This window comes from Echiichthys vipera (assembly GCF_963691815.1).
Source record: "Echiichthys vipera genome assembly, chromosome: 19".
NCBI classification, from domain to species: domain Eukaryota; kingdom Metazoa; phylum Chordata; class Actinopteri; order Perciformes; family Trachinidae; genus Echiichthys; species Echiichthys vipera.
Window position 1 is genome coordinate 15,903,126 of NC_139844.1, and position 21,749 is coordinate 15,924,874.

At 41.6% G+C, this 21,749-nt stretch overlaps 1 protein-coding gene across 2 annotated transcripts in view; it reads left to right on the forward strand.

Annotated features, from left to right (window-relative positions):
* Window positions 1-21,749, forward strand: part of utrn (utrophin) — a 177,381-nt gene that overhangs the window by 47,884 nt on the left and 107,748 nt on the right. For both annotated transcript variants that reach the window (XM_083933790.1, XM_083933791.1), the window contains exons 33-55: window positions 62-217; window positions 308-478; window positions 1,410-1,589; window positions 2,205-2,333; window positions 3,197-3,367; window positions 3,561-3,617; window positions 3,770-3,922; window positions 4,667-4,804; window positions 4,982-5,077; window positions 5,306-5,476; window positions 5,720-5,892; window positions 7,577-7,727; window positions 8,636-8,811; window positions 9,140-9,275; window positions 9,753-9,902; window positions 10,129-10,281; window positions 10,385-10,486; window positions 10,683-10,803; window positions 11,308-11,525; window positions 11,786-11,903; window positions 12,066-12,271; window positions 13,196-13,350; window positions 13,496-13,685. In XM_083933790.1, the coding sequence (XP_083789916.1) occupies window positions 62-217; window positions 308-478; window positions 1,410-1,589; window positions 2,205-2,333; window positions 3,197-3,367; window positions 3,561-3,617; window positions 3,770-3,922; window positions 4,667-4,804; window positions 4,982-5,077; window positions 5,306-5,476; window positions 5,720-5,892; window positions 7,577-7,727; window positions 8,636-8,811; window positions 9,140-9,275; window positions 9,753-9,902; window positions 10,129-10,281; window positions 10,385-10,486; window positions 10,683-10,803; window positions 11,308-11,525; window positions 11,786-11,903; window positions 12,066-12,271; window positions 13,196-13,350; window positions 13,496-13,685 (3,471 nt within the window). The remainder of the gene's footprint in view (window positions 1-61; window positions 218-307; window positions 479-1,409; window positions 1,590-2,204; window positions 2,334-3,196; window positions 3,368-3,560; window positions 3,618-3,769; window positions 3,923-4,666; window positions 4,805-4,981; window positions 5,078-5,305; window positions 5,477-5,719; window positions 5,893-7,576; window positions 7,728-8,635; window positions 8,812-9,139; window positions 9,276-9,752; window positions 9,903-10,128; window positions 10,282-10,384; window positions 10,487-10,682; window positions 10,804-11,307; window positions 11,526-11,785; window positions 11,904-12,065; window positions 12,272-13,195; window positions 13,351-13,495; window positions 13,686-21,749) is intronic.

Here is a 21,749-nt window from a genome sequence, read left to right on the forward strand (position 1 = left end):
CACAAACACAAAAAGTTAATCTCTCCCTCACTTATTCTCCTTTTTTCCCTGTGAATTATAGAAATTATATAAGTTGCTGAGTGAGGTGAAGCTGGAGGTGGAGACAGTGATAAAGACCGGTCGACAGATTGTGCAGAAGCAGCAGACGGAGAACCCCAAGGCCATGGATGAACAGCTCACAGCTCTTAAACTGCTCTACAATGACCTGGGAGCACAGGTAAATTATTTTCACATGAATTCTCCTTCTGGAAATATTAATTATATCTCTGAAACCAATTAAGAATGTTCATTTCCCTTCTCTTTACAGGTAACAGAGGGCAAGCAGGACCTGGAAAAAGCTTTGTCTCTGTCTCAAAAGTTCCAGAAGGAGAGTGCCACCCTGGAGGAGTGGCTGACCACCAATGAGGCCCAGCTCCAGCAGAAGAACAGCTGTGGAGACATGCCAGCTGACATTGATGCTGAAATTGCGTGGGCTAATGTGAGTAATTGTCGAAACCTTTCTTCAGATCTCTCCAGCAGGAGAAAAGAAGTGTTTCTGCTTTTGGCCAGTAGGGAGAGCTGAAGGACAGTAGGATGTTCTTGAAAACCACAATCTCTCTCTCTTTCTAACACTGGAGAGAAATTGTATCAGTATTAAGAAAAGAGGATGACAAGGATGATGAGAGTGCTCCATTGTTAAAAAGTGTTGATTAAATCTACATCTACCTTTTTAAACAGTGAAAATGTGTCAAGGATTGTATGGATTGTATTGTGTATGAATCGCTTTCGCCCCTCACTGAGATACCAATTCAAGGCAAGTTTATTTATATAGCACATTTTAGGAAAAAGAAGATTCAAAGCGCTTCACATAAAACATGGAAAGGACAGTTTAAAACTATTGACACAGTAATTAAATATTATGGAAAATACACACAAGCTAAAAAAAGAATAACAGGTTACTTTGCAGTGTAAGTAATGAATAGTAAAATAATAATATTATAATTTAATACAAGGCAGTGTCAAACAGAAATGTCTTCAGACTTGATTTAAATGAACTGAGAGTTGCAGCGCGCATGGAGTTTTTTTGGGGAGTTTGTTCTTTTAATGCGGTGCATAAAAACTGAACCCTGGGGACAGAAGGCAGCACTGAACCAGATGACCTGAGAGGTCTGGATGGTTCATAATGCAGCAGAAGATCAGAAATGTATTGTAGCCCTAAACCATTCAGTGTTTATAAGACAAACAGTAGTATTTTGTGATCAATTATTTGACAGACATAAAGTGAAACGGCCTGAAACTATAATATGATCCCCAAAACCCAACTGACCCCGTTTTTGACTCCTTTATGCCCAAGGAATTGTGATGATGGTACTCAAGGTCACCCAGTGTGTGTGTGCGTGTGGGTGTGCGTCTGCGTGTGCTTCCTTCAGGGCTTACTCAAGGAGTCGGAGCGTCGTAAGGTAGAGCTGTCCAGCCTGATGGAGACCAGCACTGGTCTGCAGACTCTGGTGGAGAGCAGCGAGGCTCAATTGGAGGACAAACTCTGTGGCCTCAACGAAGCCTGGGACCGCGTCCGCACTTGGACAGAGGACTGGCTTAGTGCTGTGCTGGTGAGTGCAAATATTTCATAGAGTAAGGCTTCACACAAAGAGTTGCTGTGTTCGTTATTTTATTTTCTCTGAATAAGTAGAATTGCTCACCTGCTTTTTAGTTTTATGCTTAAACACTACTTTCATTTACCAAATGAAATAAGGTTACTCTTGGGAGATTAAATGTATTCCTGTCTTTTAGCATGCCCTTTTTGTGGGAAATGAGAATTCTTGGATCAATTATGACTGCATTTATGGTACATACAATGTGCATTGAGATTCAAAAAAGTTAATTGAATTTTAAATTAGTTTTTCCCAACCTGGAAAAGATTTAAAAAAAAAAATAGCATTACAAGGTTATTTCTTTAGAACCCAGTAAATAACTTGAAAATCAAGAATAAAGCAAGGACATGCAAATCACTTCTCCAATAAAAATGCTATTTGAAAAGACTGAGAAGCGTTTGTTCTTGAAATTGTGCACTGCAGCAAGTCCTATAAAGGTAATGGAACCCTCCGAGAATCATTAAAATGCATTTGTTTTAGATTAGGTAGTAAATGGGAAAAACACATGAAGACCTTTAATTACTGTTTTTATTTCCTAACACTGAGTCTTTGTTTTTCTTCGTATGAGTACAGAGTCACCAGAATGAAGTAGAAATTTTTGATGAGAACTTGGCTCACATCAGCACCTGGCTCTACCAGACCCAGATTCACCTGGACGAGGCTGAACGGCTCGCCCCGTCAGAGAGGCAGAAGGTGGTAAAGGTAAGGTAGAGGGACTCATCTGAAGAGAGAAAGCATCAGTATCAATAAATGCAGAATGGCCCTAAAGTGTGGACTGGATACAGCACACCTGGTACATAAAGGAAAGTTAAAACGTGTGAGATCACCAGTCTGTCTTTTTCCATATCATTAAAAAGTTATTAGTTTATAGGTCAGAATATATGTAAGATTTGGCAGAGCAGGGCAGATTATATAATAGTAGTTTAGAAGTGCTTTATGGAAATCACTTCATTGGGCAAGGAGATACATTCTGTAAGAATCCATCAAGAAAATCCCCTCCTGTTACCTTGTTGTATACAGAGATTTTAATGCGTTTACATGAAATTAATAGCAAGGTAATGATCTGTCATTTCTATATGTCCCATTTTGGATTGCCCACTGTTGCAGCAGATTTTTTTTGTGCTTGGCTAAGATAGGAATATTCAAGCACACAAACCTGGACATTTCCTGTAGTTAATAACTATTGCCTTCAACTTCACCATGCTTAAAGTAATTGAATAAAAAAGGGAGTGCATGCTAGTTGTCAGGGGCAACAGAGAAGTTTGTTGAAATATCGGAAAGAACATGGCTAAGTGAGAAAATGAGAAAAGACGAGAAGCTGAGCCTTTTTATGGTAGTGTCAAAAAATGTATATTAAATTCTTTACCCTTCCTCACGCCATGACAACTGAAGGTCTCACAAAATATCAGCTGCTGGTGCCTGGCAATGCTAACCTTGATCAGTACATGCTGTGCTAAGCTCTTTGGTCTGAACCAAGGCTACACCACCATCCAGTCTGAGAGAGAATTTCTGATAACATAAACCAATTTAAATAGATGACAAGCTACTCCATGGTCTGTCCTCAGCGTATGCTAGAGGAGCTGGAGGACATCGGTCTGCGTGTGGACAATGTCAAGGACCAGGCTATCATCCTGATGACCAGCAGGGGGCCCGCCTGCCGAGATGTGGTGGAGCCCAAACTAGCTGAGCTCAACTGCAACTTTGACAAAGTCTCCCAACATATTAAAACTGCCAAGGTACAAAAGCACTGATTGTATGTGAACCTAACCCCACTGGATCAAACAAACCAACATTCATTATTGCATTTACCAATGCAGAATGTAGTGATGAATTTAATCCTGCTGTATGCACAGAACGGTTTAATTGTCACATTGAAAGCATGCGGTATAGTCTGTACAGTCACCTTGTTCCTTGTCTTTCTGTATTCAGATGATGACCAGCCTCGAGTCAGGTGGTGTTGAGTTGAATCAGCAGATACCTCAGCAGGTACGGCAATTTCATCCAGTCTACACTAAAAATAGCTTCCAAGATTTTTGAAAAAAAATTCTACAAGGATGCATTTGCAGTCAGTGTATCACAAATTATACCACAGCTTGTACTTGTTTGACCTGAGGTGTGTTTCTGCTCTTTCTCATCAGGTCATTCGCAGCCAGGAGATCCAAGCGGAGAGTCAGACTCGTCCTGCTGATGCTATAGCCTCCAGTGAGGTGAGGGACCTGCAGGCAGAGCTCCAGGACACATTGAGGGCTCTGCAGCAGCAGGACCCAGCCATCATCCTGGATGATGACAAGGTACACAAGGTCATCTTTCAATTTTGTCCTTTTGTGGCATTTCATTTCATTTTTAAACTTTCAGTACTCACGATGATGATTGATAATATAATGAGAAAGGTACACATAGATAAGGCATGAGCAGCCAAATAGTAATAAAAATTGAGCCCCAAATGTCGAATTATTGTCGATAGGGAAATAGCTACTCTGTCTTTTGTCTGGCCAAAGATTTCCATTATGGTTAGCTATCTCAAGCAATTTTCCACAGAAATGTGAAAACACGCACACAAAATTGCCCCTGGTTGCCGATTATTCTCTTTCTGAAGTTTTATGAGATTTTCTATGAGGAATATGCTGGGCTACAGGCTATATAAAGCTGCCACCTGATAAGAAAAGCTTTGATTGGGCATTTCAAGGCCTAACAAGTCTGGAATTCCATCTGTTATCAAGGTTTTATGACGTAAAACACACTGCCCGAACAGACCTGACCAGTCCAAAGCAAGGTCAGCGTGCCAGTCGGGAAGCTCTTAGTATGTTCTAAACAGTATTTTACTGAGAAGCGTCCACATTGTCTCGAGTCTGAATGTGTTGGTTGTTTGACACAGGAGCAAGTTACAGCTAATGCTGTGTGTAAGTTGTTATTTCTTAAACTAACTGAATTGATAGATTTAATTAGTTAGTTAGTTTAATTAGACAGTAAACCTGTCTCCAAAGAACTTTGAATGGCGGCCTCTTGAACTGTTTATTTGACCCGTCTGTCAACAGATGGATGAGGAGAAAGCCAGTGTGGAAGACTTAATGAGAAGAGGAGAAGAACTGCTGCAGCAAACTACAGACGACGGCCAGAGGGAGGAGTTAAGACTTCTCCTAGTCCGCCTGCAGAGCCAATATTCTGCTCACAGGGTGAGATGCATTAAAAAACATGTTGTGTCTTCCTTAAGCTGGGTTTATATGTAAATGTTTTTTTAATCTAAGAAAACGTAGTTCTCTGTCCTATTATGTTTGCCCGATGTGCAGTTTGATCAGTGTGTGTGTGTGTGTGTGTGTGTGTGTGTGTGTGTGTGTGTTTTACTGCTTTAGGAGTTGAGGGTGCTACGGATCAGACAGGTCGAAGTCTCTGTGGAGTCCTCGTCTACTCACATCTTCAGGGAGCAGATAAGAGAGTTTTCAGCCGAGGTGAGGGATTCACACATGCATAAGCACCTGGTCTGTACACACAGACTCTAACTAGGATGTGACTTTAATCACTGAGTTATGTCTTTTACTATGTAAAGTAAAGTAAGTCTAAGTACTTGATTGGATTGACTGTACTTTAGCATAGTGTGCCATGCTGTATTATGATGTGGCACAATAGGCTTTAATGCAGTTTTCCTCTTTTTTTTTTTTCTTCTTCTCCTTTTGTAGGAAATGTTTTCAGTGGAGCGTAGCAGCGTTCCCTTACTGAGTCCCTCTGACTACCTGCTGGACATCAACAAAGTTCTCCTCGCGATGGCCGACAACGAGTTGCTTCTGAACTCCTCTGAACTCAGCGGGGGGCTCTACGAAGATTTTTCTTGCCAGGAGGACACACTGAGGGTAGGTCATTAGAAATTCTCATTGTAAACATCACAAAAATGATATATATAATTGATATTTTACTATACTAGCTTTTATGTAACAGTAGTAGAAGTAGAAGATAACACTAGTTCTGCACCTTTGGGAGAGCTTTCAAAATGCAAGTGTTCTGGTATCAATCATTCGGACATTTGAACTTTTCTCCCACCTCCCTCTCTCACCATGCTGTCTCTTTTCCTTTATCTTGCTTTCGTATTTTTATAGAATATAAAAGAGAATCTAGAGTGTGTTGGTGAGCAGGTCACAGGGATCCACGAGCGGCAGCCCGATGCCATTCGAGATGCTTCACCTGCTGAGGTTGCCCAGATCGGAGACGCCCTCACACAGCTCAATGCAGAGTGGGACCGCCTCAACCGCATGTACAACCACCGCAAGGGGTGCGCCAACTTCACACACAACCACTACAAATCACACTATACATACATCACTGAGAAGTAAGGTGTAGGATCAAACTTGATTAAGTTAAATGTTGCAGCAGTGGAGAGAAGTTATCAAGCCGCTGTTTTCAAATGAGCATTAATCTGTTTGTCAGGAAATGTGGTCGGGACTGCAGGGATACTAAATGCCAGCTGTCCGCAAGTCAGGGGACAGCAGGAACAGATACAGAGATAAACCAAGGCAAACAGTCGAGCTCCCTAAACACACAAACACACACACTGACCTTGGATACTATCAAAACAATTCCTTGGGCATAAACAATCTCATGCCTACTCACATTTTCACACGCTTATTCACTTACTGACACACACACACACACACACACACACACACACACACACACACACACACACACACACACACACACACACACACACACACACACACACACACACACACACACACACACACACACACTGGGTGACCTTGAGTACCATCAACACAATTCCTTGGGCATAAACAGTCCTCATATGCTGAGTACAGTATGTGCACATGCTAGAATAAACTAGTAAGCTAATTTTGAAGATTGCACACAAATGCTGAAGCACTCCGTCTGTAATCACAGTGACCTCTGGGCATCATTAAAAACCAAAAGAATGGAGTATATTTTGTAAAGTTGCTCATCCAAAACTCATTTCCTCAACTTCTCTCTCTCATCACATTTGTTGTGCTCCAAGGAGAAATAGCCCTTATGCAGACCATCAATGAGATAAAATCAGTTTTTTTTTAAATATAAGTCATTTTATGTAATCAGCCTTTCTGTCTATGCTGATTTATTAAATAGCATCTCTATGACCTTTCCTGTGTTGTCAGAGGTTCTTGATTGCTATGACATTTGCTGGTGTTTTAATAGAGGTCAACTGTGCCGTTTTCCTTATCATAAACCATGGAATGTGTACCGCGAGGGACCAGAAATTATTAATCTCTCATGCTACTCTATATTGAGCCAACTGGCTCCCAATGAAGCAAGAAGAAAAGAAAATATTTATATTAAGTCATTAAGAAGCAATCATAACCAGAATCTACTGTCATCCAAATCAAGAACAACATGAAGTGAGATTTAAAGGTCACATTCTGCTCACTTTCAGGTTCTCATTTGTATGTTGGGTTTCTACTAGATAATGTTTACATGCTCTAATGTTCAAAACCACATCATTTTTCTCATAATGTCTGTCTAAATAAACTTGTATTCAACCGTTGTCAGAAACGCTCCGTTTTAACACCTTTCTCTTTAAAAAAGCCATTTCTGTGCATTTCTCTGTGGATTGAGTGTTTTCACAGAATTCATATAGCACCCCAATCTGTTTTATAATCAAAAAGACATGGAAATCTCACTTGTTACGATATGGGATCTTTAAGTTTACAAAGCAATATATTCTTTAAAAAGATTAAGTTGGGTAATTGCTGTTAGTATTGGTTTCACTTTATGAGGGAAATTAATTTCATTTGGAGAATTTCCATTTGTGTGTTTGATGTTTAGTCAGAACATTTGTTTTAAAATGTCCTTAATGTGTATGAGATTTCCTTTTACATTTCCATTTAAGATATATGTAACAGGTGAAGTTGGTGGATTTATACTATCAATAAGAAAGACCTGGTGTGTGTTTCTTTGTCCTGCTGCAGGAGTTTTGACCGTGCTGTAGAGGAATGGAGGCAGTTCCACTGTGACATGAATGATCTGAACCAGTGGCTGACTGATACAGAGACACTGCTGTCGGAAAGCATTGGCCCTGATGGACAACTGGACCTGAACTCTGCACGACAACACCAAGAGGTTAGTGGAGGGTGACGGAGCATGCAGAGGTCTGAATATGTTTGTGTCACTTTACATGTAGAGTGGTGTATTTTACGATTAGGATTTTTATGTGTGCATTTGGTCACACACCACCACAGAGACATCAGTTAGTCTCATTAAGCAGAATATACTATATTGTGTTATATTTTCTTTTGTGGCATTTCTCCTTCATCTTTCGTCTAAGTAGTAAATATAGACAGACAGTATCCCACATGTTTTCAAGATTATTACCTTCCCAGGTGTCATTAGTTTGAAATATAAGCAGCTAGATGGTTGGAAATGTTAGACAAGAGATAATTGCATTTTGTTCCCCAAGGGGGAAAATGGGGGCCACACTGTACCTGATAAACAAACACCCGGCACACATACCTGTTCATTATGCAGAGCGAGAAACGGATAGAAGTCAAATGAAATATGAGAAGGAAGCTTTTTTTGTTTGATTTCTAAAGCGCTAATTTCATTTTCAAGAGGAATTAGATCCTCCGAAGCTGCTGCATTAGCACCATTTACACCTTTATCAGGGTGATTTGCAAAGAGCTGTCTAGCTCTTATACCTGTTTTCACAGTCTCCATGATTGATGCAAGGTGATGGAAATTGAGAGATCAATTAGCTGACTCACCCTTTCGTGGACTTCACAATCTCTCATTGTGTTTTACGGGTTTGATGTGGGAAGTTAAATCTGTCTCGGTGAAAATAGAGATTTTGCAGTTTAAATCTTGATGTGCCACAAATCATGCCTCTGTGTCAATCAGAGATTAGCTTGGTGAGTTGGACTTGAGTGGGGGATTTGGCCCTGAGTAAACCGGCTTATGCTGTTTGATTGATCCCTGATTCCACCTTTTTTGTGCTCATCATGCTCTCTTTCATTCCTTTATACGTTTTTTAGGAGCTGGAGGAAGGTCTTGTCAGCCACCAGCCTGTCCTGGCAGAACTGACCCGCACTGGGGAGCAGATAATTGGGCAGCTGTCATCCCCTGATGGATCCCTGCTTGAAGAGAAGCTAGACACCCTCAGCCAGCGTTGGAGAGCTGTCAACCGGCATGTCCTTGAGAGACAGCGCAGGTAATCGGAACACATAGAATGTTGCATCACCTATAGATTGAAAAGATTGAGACGTGGTCAAATTTGGATTGTGACTCACAATAAATATCATTGCTGTTTCTTGACAATACAACGTTTAGTTTTTACAGTATAATGTAGCACAGAGGTTAGCGCTCCCTCTCCATCACTGAAAGGCTTTGTTTCCTAATCAGGGTTTGGCAGGTTGACATTATCACTGTGCTCAATCTCTCTGTAACAGTAATTTAAATGTAAATTTTAAGATTAGGCCTGCAACCTGCGGGGAAATATAGATCCTAATCTGAGAACAATAATATGTTTGTGTTTGCAGGCTGGCTGGAGGAGACCCGGCCCTGTCAGACCTGGTGAGGAGACGCGAGGAGCTGGCTGTATGGTTGGAGCAAGCGGAAAATGCTGTCAGTTCCTTACCTGTGACTGCCACTGACAGCGATCTCAAAGAACTCAAGGTATAGAAAGGACCAAACCATGCTCCTGTTGCTGTGATTCATTAGAGTGCAGAGGTTTCTATTTTTGCTCAAGAGCTGGTAGATTCAGCTGTTTTTTATAGTCAGCTTTGATTCTGTTTTCCTTTGTTCTTTTTGCTTCACTGTACGCACAAGTTGCTCTCTGTATCTCAATCACAAGCAAAAACCTGTCAAAGCCAGCAAACAGAGAGAAACTAACTCAATGCAGTTTTGTTGAAGCAAATACAATCACTCACTCATTCCTTCCTGACAACTACCTCAGCAAGACTTTTTCTCCATGGAGACATATTGTGAGAAGTACCATGAATGATGTTTTGTGGCTATATGAAGAACTCTGTTCTACTGCTGACCTTCACAGTGTTACGTCTTATTTGCCATGTTTGTGTTTTTCTGTCATTTGTTATCAACAAATCAATTTGTCTTTGTGGAATTAAGTGTCAGTGCCTTTTTTTCTTGCAGGCCCTTGCCGAGGAAATGGATGTTCAGAATGAACGTCTCGGATGGGTTAACAAGCACGCCCCTCAGATCTTGGCCAGTCCTAGTGTGAGCCCTCAGAGCAGAGACCAGCATGTTGGCAAACTGAGAGCCATCAACCTCAACTGGAGCAAGGTCTTGACTTTTTATTAGTTTATTATTCTGATTTGTCTTCAAAGTTTTTGTCGTGGGTGAAAAGTTGAAAGCAAATTCATACTGTAATGTTTGCTATGCTTTACAACATCGTAACAGCCACAACACATCCTGTCCTCCCTGTTTTCATCATTTGCTCTTTGACTTCTTCTCTCCTGTCTCTCCACCTTCTTTCACTAATATTTTTTCCTTCCCCTTTCCTCTGCAGGTGACCCATGACTTGTTGGACAAAGTGGGGGAGTTGGAGACCAACCTGCAAAGTCATGCGCAGTTCCAGGACAGGATGAACAGACTCACTGACTGGGTTGTCGTCACACACCAGACCATCATGACTAGAGGCCTGAGCCCTGGCCAAGCGCAGGTAGATCGTCTGACTACATCAGGAGAATCAACACATCTAACCTCACTGATAATCCATTTTTATCATAAATGTTGCACCTAAAATGAGTTATTACCTGTTGTAGGCCTTGGAAGCCTCCATGAAGGACAGGAAGAAGGACCTGGAGGATCTTTTGGCTCATTCTATAGAGCTACAGAGACGACAGCAGCTGTTGCCTCACGAAAAGGTCCCAGTTTCCATAGCAATATGATTTAATAAAGATGTACTGCTGCTGTAATTGTAACATATAATTATACCATATTGCTTTTTAAAGCGGCACAAGTTTAATTGGTTGTCTTATTAATAGCTGGGTACGCTATGCTTTCTGTTGCTGATATTTTGTCATTAATTATACATTCCTGTCTATGCATTCATGTGTATAGAGTAAGGTAGAGCAGCTGGCAGGTGATTGGAAAGCTCTGGATGGTCGACTGAGGGAATCTCTTCAGCCACCCGTCTCCCCATGGACCCAGCACCAGCATGTTGTCCAGCACCAGCAGCTTGGTAAATATATCTACAAAGGCACTTATTTAAATGAATGATTCATCTCATTTCTGTATCCCATCCTCTATTTGAACAATACCTCAACTGTTTAGGGATGAAAACAGTCCCAATGTAGTATTAAGCCTTTAATGAGACAGAGAAAATTCAAATCAGATCGTTAACAGGAGAGGACGATAAACATTCTTGTATTGAGGTACAAAGTACTCAGGTGGCAGATTTGAAATTCCTTATTAGCTTGGCTATATCTGGTGCATGAAAATGCATGATGAAATTACAAATAAGAGGTGAGCAACAAAGTCCTGCTTGTGTATCACTAAAACAAACCCTGGTGTCTCATTCATCATGATTTAGTGCGATGCCACTATCCCCCTGAGAGCGATTTGACAGCACCTCCTCTCTCGCTCTAACATCCTTAATGTTCATTGCATCATTTCCTTTGAAAGAAGCTCTATATGTCAACATTACTTGCCTTGAGTTCCCTGCTTTTTCTTGCCACTTCTCCAGTGTCTGCGGTCCCCTCAGCCGTGCAGATGGCCAGCCTGGTGAGCGAGGACCCACACCACCAAACCCCGCACACACCGGACACTGTGGCGCCCACCGATCTCAATGAAACAGCCACCGAACTGGCAGACTGGCTACTCCTCATCACACAGATGCTAAAGTCTAACATTGTCACTGTGGGAGACACGGAAGAGATCAGGACTACTATGGGACGTTTGCAGGTGAGAACTGGGGAGCAGAGAGGACAGATGGAGAGAAGTTGTTGATATGTTCGTGTGATGAGTATTTTTTAGTGGAATAGTCACATGTTTTTGTCAAATTTAATTGCCAAATAAGATCATATGAGCAATTACCACCAAGAGACATTTCAAGCATCAAGCTTTTCTTCAGACAAAAGTTCTTCTGTCTGGCACCTAGTATTTATCCTCTGGATGTCTGTGCTTTTGTTTAACCTTTTGTTTTTGTGCCTTGTCCTTGGCAGGTGACGAAGAGTGACCTGGAACAGCGTCACCCTCAGCTAGAGGACATTTTCACCCTGGCACAGAACATCAAAAACAAGACCTCTAACCTGGACGTTCGCACATCCATTACTGAGAAACGTATGTAGAATGTAGGATGATCAGACTTTTCAGGATTTTTGAAAAATGTGCAACTTGTTTTTACATTTAATTGGTTTGATTTCACAGCATTTACATCTACTGTATGCTCACGTAACAATATCTTGTTTTCAATGTCAATGCATCTGTCTCTGTGTGGAGAAGTGGAGAAGGTACGCAGCCAGTGGGACAGCACTCAACATGGTGTCGAGGCACGGCTGCAGCAGCTGGACAACATGATTGGCCACAGCAACCAGTGGGAGGAGCAGAGGAAGGAGGTGAACGCTCTTATTGGGCACAACGAAGGACGTTTCCACCACCTTCTTCAGCAGTCTGGCGATCCCCTGACTAAACAGCTTTCTGACAACAAGGTTAGGGAAAAGTTTCACTGCTAGATGGCCTCTGGGTAATGCCTGTCCTTCCTAAGGTCATTTGTTGTGATTCTGTATCCTTTTCATCACAGTAGACTAGAAATATACTCACAGGAATTTGTCTGCTTACTTTCGTAATTGAAAGAAAATCTTAGACTAAACCAAATTTTACTTTATAAAGTGTTAGAGGTCCTTTTTACAGCTTTATAAGTCTGTGCAAGGTGGGAACGTATAAATCACCTCTCTGCAGTATCACTTAGAACCTTAATAACATTAATACACCCACATCATCCATCATTTTAATTTGAGATGATGACTTGTCTGAGAGTTCCTGAAAACAAATTCTGCCTCCTGAGAGTGTCTGACACATACAGGGACCAAACACTAGGGGGCAACTGAGTTTAACAGAATCCAGCAGGTTAGATGCACAGCTATCTGCTCCTGGTGGTGTGGTCTTGTTATGAGGAGTAATTGTCCATTTAAAAGAGACAAGTGTACCTTTTTGTTAAGGAATAAGAGCCTTGGGGTCATAAATATATGAGTTATTTGCTATTGCTTAATTTAAAAATAACATGGCCTCATGAATAACAGTTGGGTCTTATGTAACCTGCTTGATTAAGTAAAGGTTAAGATAACAATGTCACATTGCTGAGCTGTAGAATAACACATTTATTTGAATTTCAGGTGCCTGAAGTTTAATTTAATAAACTTTAGAGAGTTGCTCATTAATATTCTTACATAGCAAGCAATATATCTAACTAAAGCTGATACCAAGTCAGAACAATTTATAGAAAACTGTGCATACAAATTAATATTAAATAGTACCAACAGGGCCCTTTTCAGTGACACATAATGGTTAAATCACATATGTTGCATTGTCAATGTCTTAATGATCCTAATGCCACCATGCTAATTGCTTTATAGGTGTTTCTCCAAGACCTGGGCCGAGGCCAAGGTACAGTTGTGGCCTTCAACGAGCTGTCCAATCATCTTTTGCGGGAATATTCTACTGACGACACCAGGAGGATCAAAGAAGTCACAGATAAGCACAACGTTGCCTGGAACAGCATCAATAATAGGTGCACACCAACTCGCCTGTTAACCTGTACATACAGTTTGATATCGCTGCCAGTAGAGAATCATGTATTAACTGTTACAACAGTCATTTTCATAAATAGTTTGCATGTATAGCCACGTATTTGACTCATCGTTATTGATTGGCAGGGCTAGTGACCGCCACGCCCAGCTTGACAGTGAACTGAAGGGCCTGCAGATGTCTCTTAGGGAGCTGGAGTCCTTCCTCAAATGGCTCCAGGAGGCAGAGACTACGGTCAATGTTCTAGCCGACGCTTCCCAGAGGGAAGACCTGTCGCAGGACTCCGCCCATGTGAAGGAACTGAGGCAACAACTGGAGGTAGGCCTGTAAACGGATGGAGAAACTGTGTGTGTGTGCGTGTGTGTGTGTGTGTGTGCGTGTGTGTGTAAGCTATGCACAGGTGCTAGCCTATTATCTCAGTGTCATCCTTCATTAGTGCATCCTTCTCCAGTAGGACTGAGGGGTGTGTGTGTGTAGGTGCATCCATGTGTAAGTGGCTGGTTTAAGATGTGTGAATGAGAGGGCATACAGAGGGCGTGTGAGTGCTTGTATGCATTGAGTGCTGCTCATTGATCCTCTTGTCCTGTGCTGCTTAGGAATTCATTGTGTGTGTGTGTGTGTGTGTGTGTGTGTGTGTGTGTGTGTGTGTGTGTGTGTGTGTGTGTGTGTGTGTGTGTGTGTGTGTGTGTGTGTGTGTGTGTGTGTGTGTGTGTGTGTGTGTGTGTGTGTGTGTGTGTGTGTGTGTGTGTGTGTGTGTGTGTGTGTGTGTGTGTGTGTGTGTGTGTGTGTGTGTGTGTGTGTGTGTGTGTGTGTGTGTGTGTGTGTGTGTGTGTGTGCGCGCGCGCGCGCGCTGATGCTTCCTCTGACTAGTTTGTCATCTACCCAGACCTTCCCTCAGGGATCTGTTGACACACATCACCTTATGCTTAATGTAATATTTTAATCCTCAAATCGCTTCACCTCACCCTTATATTCTTTTTTTAGTGAATTTGAAAGGTCTTTTTCTTTTTAAGTGCTGACCCTGTAGGTCTTGTCCTTATTGCTTTCGAATTCTGCACTGAGGGGCTGTCATTTGTGCAAGACATTGTAAAAGATTGTGTGTGTGTATGTATCCAAGCTTCCTGTTGTTCTTTGGATAAACTCCTCGTCCCTGAGAAATTGCCGCTGTGTCGTACATCTTTCAGAACTGAAAGCTTTATTCCAATAATAACATTCTTGGTTTCATTGTCTTCAATGCCACAGTTCTATCACCCCCATTTCCAGTGTCCAATTATTTAAAAGCAGCCCAATGTTATAGGGCAAAATGACACTGAATCACTGCATGAATGGCCACAAAGATTTCTGAGGATTCATTAACTTGGTGTGGACATGAGGCTAAGAGACTTTTGCAGCTCATTGTTGAATCCTGGCTGAATTTGGTCTAATACAATTCTGACCATTGGAAAGAAATATATATTATTATTATGTTTTTCTGCCCGTTACAGTGATCTAAAGTTCATGTGTGGAACATAATCCATCATTGTAAGCCATTTGAAAACATCCTTTGAGCCTTAGAGGACATGTGTTGACAGAAAGTTGTCTCCTCAACCCTTTTATTAACTCACAATAACTGCTCTGCCGCTGTTGAGTGTCGGGTTACTCTAATCACAATTTTTGGCCACAGGCCATTGTCATTCTGACGGCTGTTTTCATATTAAGCCCACAGTTGGTGAGTGCTATGGAGCAATGACAAATACAAATGTGGCACATTAATTGAAATTTCCTGAAAACGTGCAGGCTGAATGGATATTGAATAAAACTTAACTGAGACAAGTGATGGGCTAATGATAGAGTGGACCACAGGCCTCACCAACTTTCGTTAAAAATAAACTGAGGTGGTGTCAAATAGTGCGACAAGTTGGGAAATGCAAATTTTGCTTTCTATCTGATGAGAAAAGTGATATTATTTTATATCATAATATAGATATTTATTGATAAAATCCTCTGTTATGGTTCATCTAGTTTTATATTGCATTCTCCATATATAGTACATTGTGGTGGTGTAGTTTATTTTCTGGAACTGTGGTTGAGCAAATTATGTGTTAATCCAATCTCGTCGAAGCTGCTCATGAATTAGCAACATTGTCTGCAATAGTCCAATACAACCAGAGACATTCGAGGGATAATTACCGCAGACTAATTTCCTATCATCTCAAAGTACATAATAACATATTGTCTCAGTCTTACTGAAGCTGGCATGTGTGGTATATAGAAGTCCCTTCATCATACCACACCACACACTTGCACACATGGTTGAAAGGTATAGCAATAATGGCATCAGCAGATGCAGAGGTGCATACAGCAGGAGGAGCTGCTTTTTTCAAGCTCGACCGGCATGTTTTTAGTGTGGGCATTAGAATGATGTGCCTCTGTGTGTTTGTGTGTGTGTTGAACACAGCAATGTTAGCAACAGAGACATAGATCGCTCTTTCTACAACCTTTTAGTTGAGAGCCGGCACTGTCAGTGCCTTTAAGACCAAGCCAACAAAACACTCGGTGTCCCTTGTAATTCTCTGTGAAGCAGAGTCAATACTCTGTGGAATGACTGGAATTGATGTTGTAAACCCCTTCTAAACAGAGTAAGCTCTAAGGTTGTCAATAGCATAGATACTTCAATACTAATCAATATATTACAAGGTTTAAAACTATGGCTCTTATCACTAGTCTGAACCTGGAGTGAGCTGAAGAGGTTGAAAACAAGGAAAACACACATAAAGGCTGCTTTCAAAGAGAGAAGGCTCTGTGGGTCAGTTTACCAATTAGCAGGCCTCTGGTAGCTGAGTAGTTAGAGCCTCTCTCTCCGGACAGTTCTCGCTGGCGCTGCCCTCGGCTTGCATGAGCAGTCAGCGCCGTTGTGTACTTCAGTTCAGGTTTCGTTGGTGCTACTTGGATCCTCAAAAACAATAGTGCAGGTGTCCATTGGCTGAAATGGTGTGAAGCTGCGGTGTGGTCCAAGCAAACCTCTCAAAAATGACGTTCAGGTCCGCCTTGTTCACTTGACAGTCCTGTCGGCCAGTCACTTCCACCAGTCAACCGGACAGTGACATCTTTTGTCACACACTCAACATAATCACACCCCCAACTTTCTCTCAGCATACGATACAATATCAATATTTGATGGTATCAAAAGTACCAAAGGTATAAAAAAACCCCGATCTACAATCAGTTTTTTTTATTTTTTTGCTGTGGTAGAGTCTCGTTTTTTTAGGCTGGTATTATATCAAAAAATTCAAATTCTGGTATTGTGACAACCTTAGTAAACTCATCATGATCCCCTCTACTGGTAACTGTGTATATATTTGTGCACAAGACTGTCGGTAAATGTTGATTACTGTAGCTGGATGCGTAGGTAAGCTGCATGTTGGTTTAAAGGAATTTGTTTGCCTTCATTTCCCCTTCATCTATAAAAAGACAAGGCAAGCAGGGACCAAGTGCTGTTGCGCTACACTGAAAACACTGTTTGTGTGTCAGTTTGTGCTCATTTTAAATGCATGAGTGATAGTAACGGGGGGCTGTCGGTGTGAAATGTGCTGCTGTTGGGCGATACAGATGTTTTCATCCTCACTTCAAATGGATGCCCCATGTCTTGTGGTTGGGAGAAAGATACATTTTTTTAACAGCACTTCAAATAAAAGTCAAGAGAATGAGTCACAGACAACATGAATATGTTTAAAATACCCAGTGTGTGTAATACTGTGTGGTCAGTGGCTCTGCAGGAGCTGAGCGACTGCTTTTTATGATAATCTCTGCTGATTGTGCCTCTGTTTCTTTTTTGTCTCTTGATGCCGGCCCTTTTTTCTCTTCCCCTCCTATTTTCTCTCCTCCTGCTCTACTTTCCTCCCATTTTTTCTTTTCTTCGACTTTTATCTGCAGCTTTTCAGTAAGGCCTCCCTCTTTTCTTCTCATTTAATCTTTTAATAGCTGCATTTGGTCCACAAAAACACAACACATGCACTCTCTCACTCTCTTTCTTTCTCTCTCTCTCTCTCTCTCCCGCTCTCTTTTCTTTTTTCCTGCTGTAATTTTCCTATTTTAATAATATCCTCAGTGTTTCTCAACAAAGAAGATGCATCAAATGCGTCTTGCAGTATTCCTCACCAAATGAAGTTTTTCACAAGCTGGCTTAGGTTTTTGAGATTGAGACAACAAGCATTACAACTCTGAGAAATTTCTGAGAAAAAGCTTTCAACTGTGAGAAATCATGTTTATCTTTCTGGCAAGGCAAATGGCTGTAAAGACTACGATACCAATGAGCCTCAGCTGACATATGGAGGTCAATGAGGGGCGCAAAATAAAAATTACACCTGTGAATTTTATGAATTCATCCACAATTGACTCTTAATCTGAAAGCTTGGCATTTGTGGCAAACACATCAGAAATTTAAGCTCTGTGATCAGATACTTCTGAAATGCTCCTTGTGAACTCATCTGCTGTATGTATGTTTTTAAGACTTGTGAATTTGTCTTTTATCAAAGAAAAAGATCTTTTCTAATACTGTTACTCAGCTTTTGTCCTCATGATTCAACCAGAAGTTTCATGGCTGTCAAAGCAGTAGACATGCTCCAACTGTCAGTCACTAACATTGCCATGGCAGGAAATAAATAGGACATTTGCTTCCAGGAACCCTGGACAGTCAAAATAACTCCTTCCTTTCCGTAACTCTATTGTGTGTGTATCTCATTTGTGCACTGAGTTCTTGCTCAGTCTCCTCTCTCTCTCGCGCTCTCTTTCTCTCTCGCTCTCTCGCGCTCTCACTCCCTCTCTCTCTTTCGCTCGCTTGCTCTCGCTCATTGATTTGTTGGTTGTCTCGCATAATGTCATTCTGCTTTTATGGCAGAGGCAGTGTTTGTCGTCCCTTACACCGCTGCATTTGATTTGTCTCTCTCTTTCTTTTCTTCTCTGCTTTCTCAAAGGGGCTTTCTTTCTCTCCCTTTCTGTGATCCAAAAGGAGTCATATCTCTCTCTCCCTCTCTTTCTCTCACTCATTCCCTCTCTGTCTCTCTCCGGAGCAGTGGCTGTAATAAGTGATCCGTGTACGATCAGCTTCTCTTCTCTTCCAGTGCAACTCGTGCCTTCCTCTCTCCTTCACCCCCCCTGGTTGCTGGCACTTTTCACTCTTTCCACCCTGTTGATTTTTTTTTCTTCTTCTTCTTCTTCATTATTTCTTTTTTTCTTCATTACCCTTTTCTGACTCTGCAGGGCGCCATCACAAGTGATTTGTTTGATTCTCTTCTGGCTCTGCAGTCGGGTTGCGCGTGTGAATGTCCGCGTGGAGGAGAAAGTGAGTGTTTCGTCTTGTCCTGCTTGTCTGCATCATCGTATGTGTGTGTGAGAGTGTGTGCATGCTGAGGGCTATGTGAGAGTGACTGTTTATAAAAAGAGAGAGAGAGAAAGAGAGAGCGTGAGTGAGATAACTGAGGCTGTACTACTGTGTGTAGTGTGTGTGTACGTGTGACGAAACATGCTGAGCTGAGTACGCTTGTAAGTGTGTGTGTGGTTTTTTGCTCTCTGCCTCTCTCTGTGTGCATGTGTGTGTGTGTGAGTATCACGTCAGCTTGGCTGGGGTCTGGTCGGCTGGCTAGGGAGAGGGAGAGGGAGAGGGAGAACAATATGAGTGGGGTAGGGCAGTGCTAGCATGCGGACCAGGAGCAGGCTGCTGCAGAGTTGTAGCAGTCTTAAGATGATGGCCATGGTCCGGACCTCCCTCCAGAAAGTGGTGGTCTTCCTACACAGGCTCCAGAGGATGGCCATCTCCTCGCCGCGCTACCAGAAACTCTGCAAGGTATGTGGACTCCAGGCGAGAGAGCGGCTGCAGGACTGAGAGTTTCTGTGTTAGTTTTTTTTTTTTCTTGATTTTTCTTTTACTTAATTGGACGGAAATTGGTTTTCAGCTTGTGCATGTGTGCAGTTTTTTTTTTCTTTTACACTTTTGACTCAGCTTGAGGCTTTTGGATTTGTTTTTGAGCCTTTGTTTTTAACTATGTACGGTAAAGGCTGTTTGGACTTTGTGTATGCCTATCAGCGGATAGCCACAAAGTTTTTGCTGGGTTTCTGTATTTTTTTCTTTGTAAATGTCATAAATGAGGCGTGTCTCACCATGCAGTCTGTCTTTGCCACATTGTTTCTTCTTTATTTTTGGTATATTTATTCATGAGACAAGACATCCTGTATATATATATAGAAATACATTTTTTTTTCTTCTGCAAAATAAATAATGACTGAAGCAGTGCATCCCTGTTGTGGTGAGTGTGCGCCTGTGTCTTGTATTTTTGTCTGGATAGTGTCAGTTTGAAGTGAGTTTTGACTGTAGGTGGTGCAGGCATTTATAAACTAACAAGGTGTTGTGCTGTTTATGACATCATACATTTTTGTACTTTATGTTTTTGAGAGGCATCCTTAGAGGATATGTTGTTTTAGTTCCTCAGTGATTAGAGGATTGATAAAAGTTTGCTCTATAATGGCCATAATGAACAATTAACTCTCTTAATTAAAGTCATGAGCTGACTTTCTTCTGGAGAAGTAATTTAAATGCTGAAATCACACACACAAATTTATTTGGAAAGAGTAAGAGAACAGACTTGTGTTCTTGATGTTTAATGAAAGAAGTCAGTCGTATCACTCTGTAAACTGTTACAGCTGTTTGTCCGCTCTATCGATTTCACTTTAGAGGAAACGACTACTGTTGTGTGGTGGACTTGTCGTCATTTTCTACCACTGTTGATCATTATTGATCTCTGCTCTTCATTGCTGTTTCTCTTGCGTTGCAAAACACTGACCTGCTCTTAGTCAGGGGCAGAGGGGACCAGCTGTTCAGATTTGACTGTGTGAGAGACTAATGCATCCGACTAGTTTCTGATTACATGCCAGCTTCAATCATGCCTCACTAAATGTGGTGGTTAAACTTAATCCATCCTTAATCCATGAATCCATCGCTCTTTAGTGCTCCAACCTTTATTCTACTGCATGTTCAGCTGTTTATCAGTCTTTCTTTCAAGTGTGGTCATGGGTAAATTCTGTTGAATGTATTTTACAGGTTTCGCTTACCTGTCTGGCCCTTTAGAAAATGGAAACGCAGAAATGGAATAGACGTGTGTGTGTGTGTGTGTGTGTGTGTGTGTGTGTGTGTGTGTGTGTGTGTGTGTGTGTGTGTGTGTGTGTGTGTGTGTGTGTGTGTGTGTGTGTGTGTGTGTGTGTGTGTGTGTGTGTGTGTGTGTGTGTGTGTGTGTGTGTGTGTGTGTGTGTGTGTGTGTGTGTGTGTGTGTGTGTGTGTGTGTGTGTGTGTGTGTGTGTGTGTGTGAAACAGCATTAGCCATCAATCATTTTCCTGCTCTTAGTTATTTACCTTTTGGCTGCTGTACTTGCGTTTGCTGTTTAAACCAGTTCTGGGAAAAAAGTGAAATCATATCATTCTCTCAGCCCTGCATGTTAACAGTATTTGCACAACCATCGCTTACTCTTTTTTCATTGTAAACTTATTTGACTCCGAAGTGGAATCGCTCATTTGGCTCCATTTAGCATCTTTAGAGGCCAGGCCTTCCTGGATTGTGTCCCCACCGGCGGTGGGAGGCATCAGTCATTCCACACTCGATTACCCTCCCCTGGGTTGCATCAGTCATTCCAGCTTCGTTTGGCCTTCCCTTGGGAGAATCAGTAATGCTGGGCTTGTCCTGCCTTCCTGGAGTATGTTCACTGGCTGCTAGACTGGAACAGTGACTTTTGCGTGATGGATTTGCTCAGGGCTCACCCTCCGGGGTCCGACCATTTCTGCCTCTGGACCTAAACAGCCCACTTGGCAGATAATAAGCTCTTAAATAAAAAAGTGGCGCCTCTTAAAGCAGATTTATATTGATTAATAGGAAAGGTAACCACTGTTAAAAAGAAATTCATGATAAAGATGGAAATAAGTTATGAGAAGTTATTAGTTATCAAACTTATGGGGCGCTCCGCAGTGTGCGACTCAAATAGCTTGCCAGCCTTGTCTTCTGCTATCAGGCTACTAAATTCAGACATTAGTCATTTTAAACTATCATTATTTAATGTATTTCGTGGATACTGTGCCTTTTTCATGGTAACACATGCAACAAATGACTATTCATTAGCTATTTATATTTATCCATCTTACTGTCCCTCACCGACCTCTGTTTGTTTGTTGACCTGGGGTTTTTGACATGCAACATGATGACGTTGTTAATGTCTGTGTGACTGTGGATGAGGTGAGCTGCAAATAAATTGCCTTAATTGGGACCAATAAAGTTGTCTGGATCAGAAATCTTATATGAAGGTTGTATATTACATGCAGGCTGTATTTTACTCTTGGCAGGGCAATTAAGTTGCGCAGCCAAG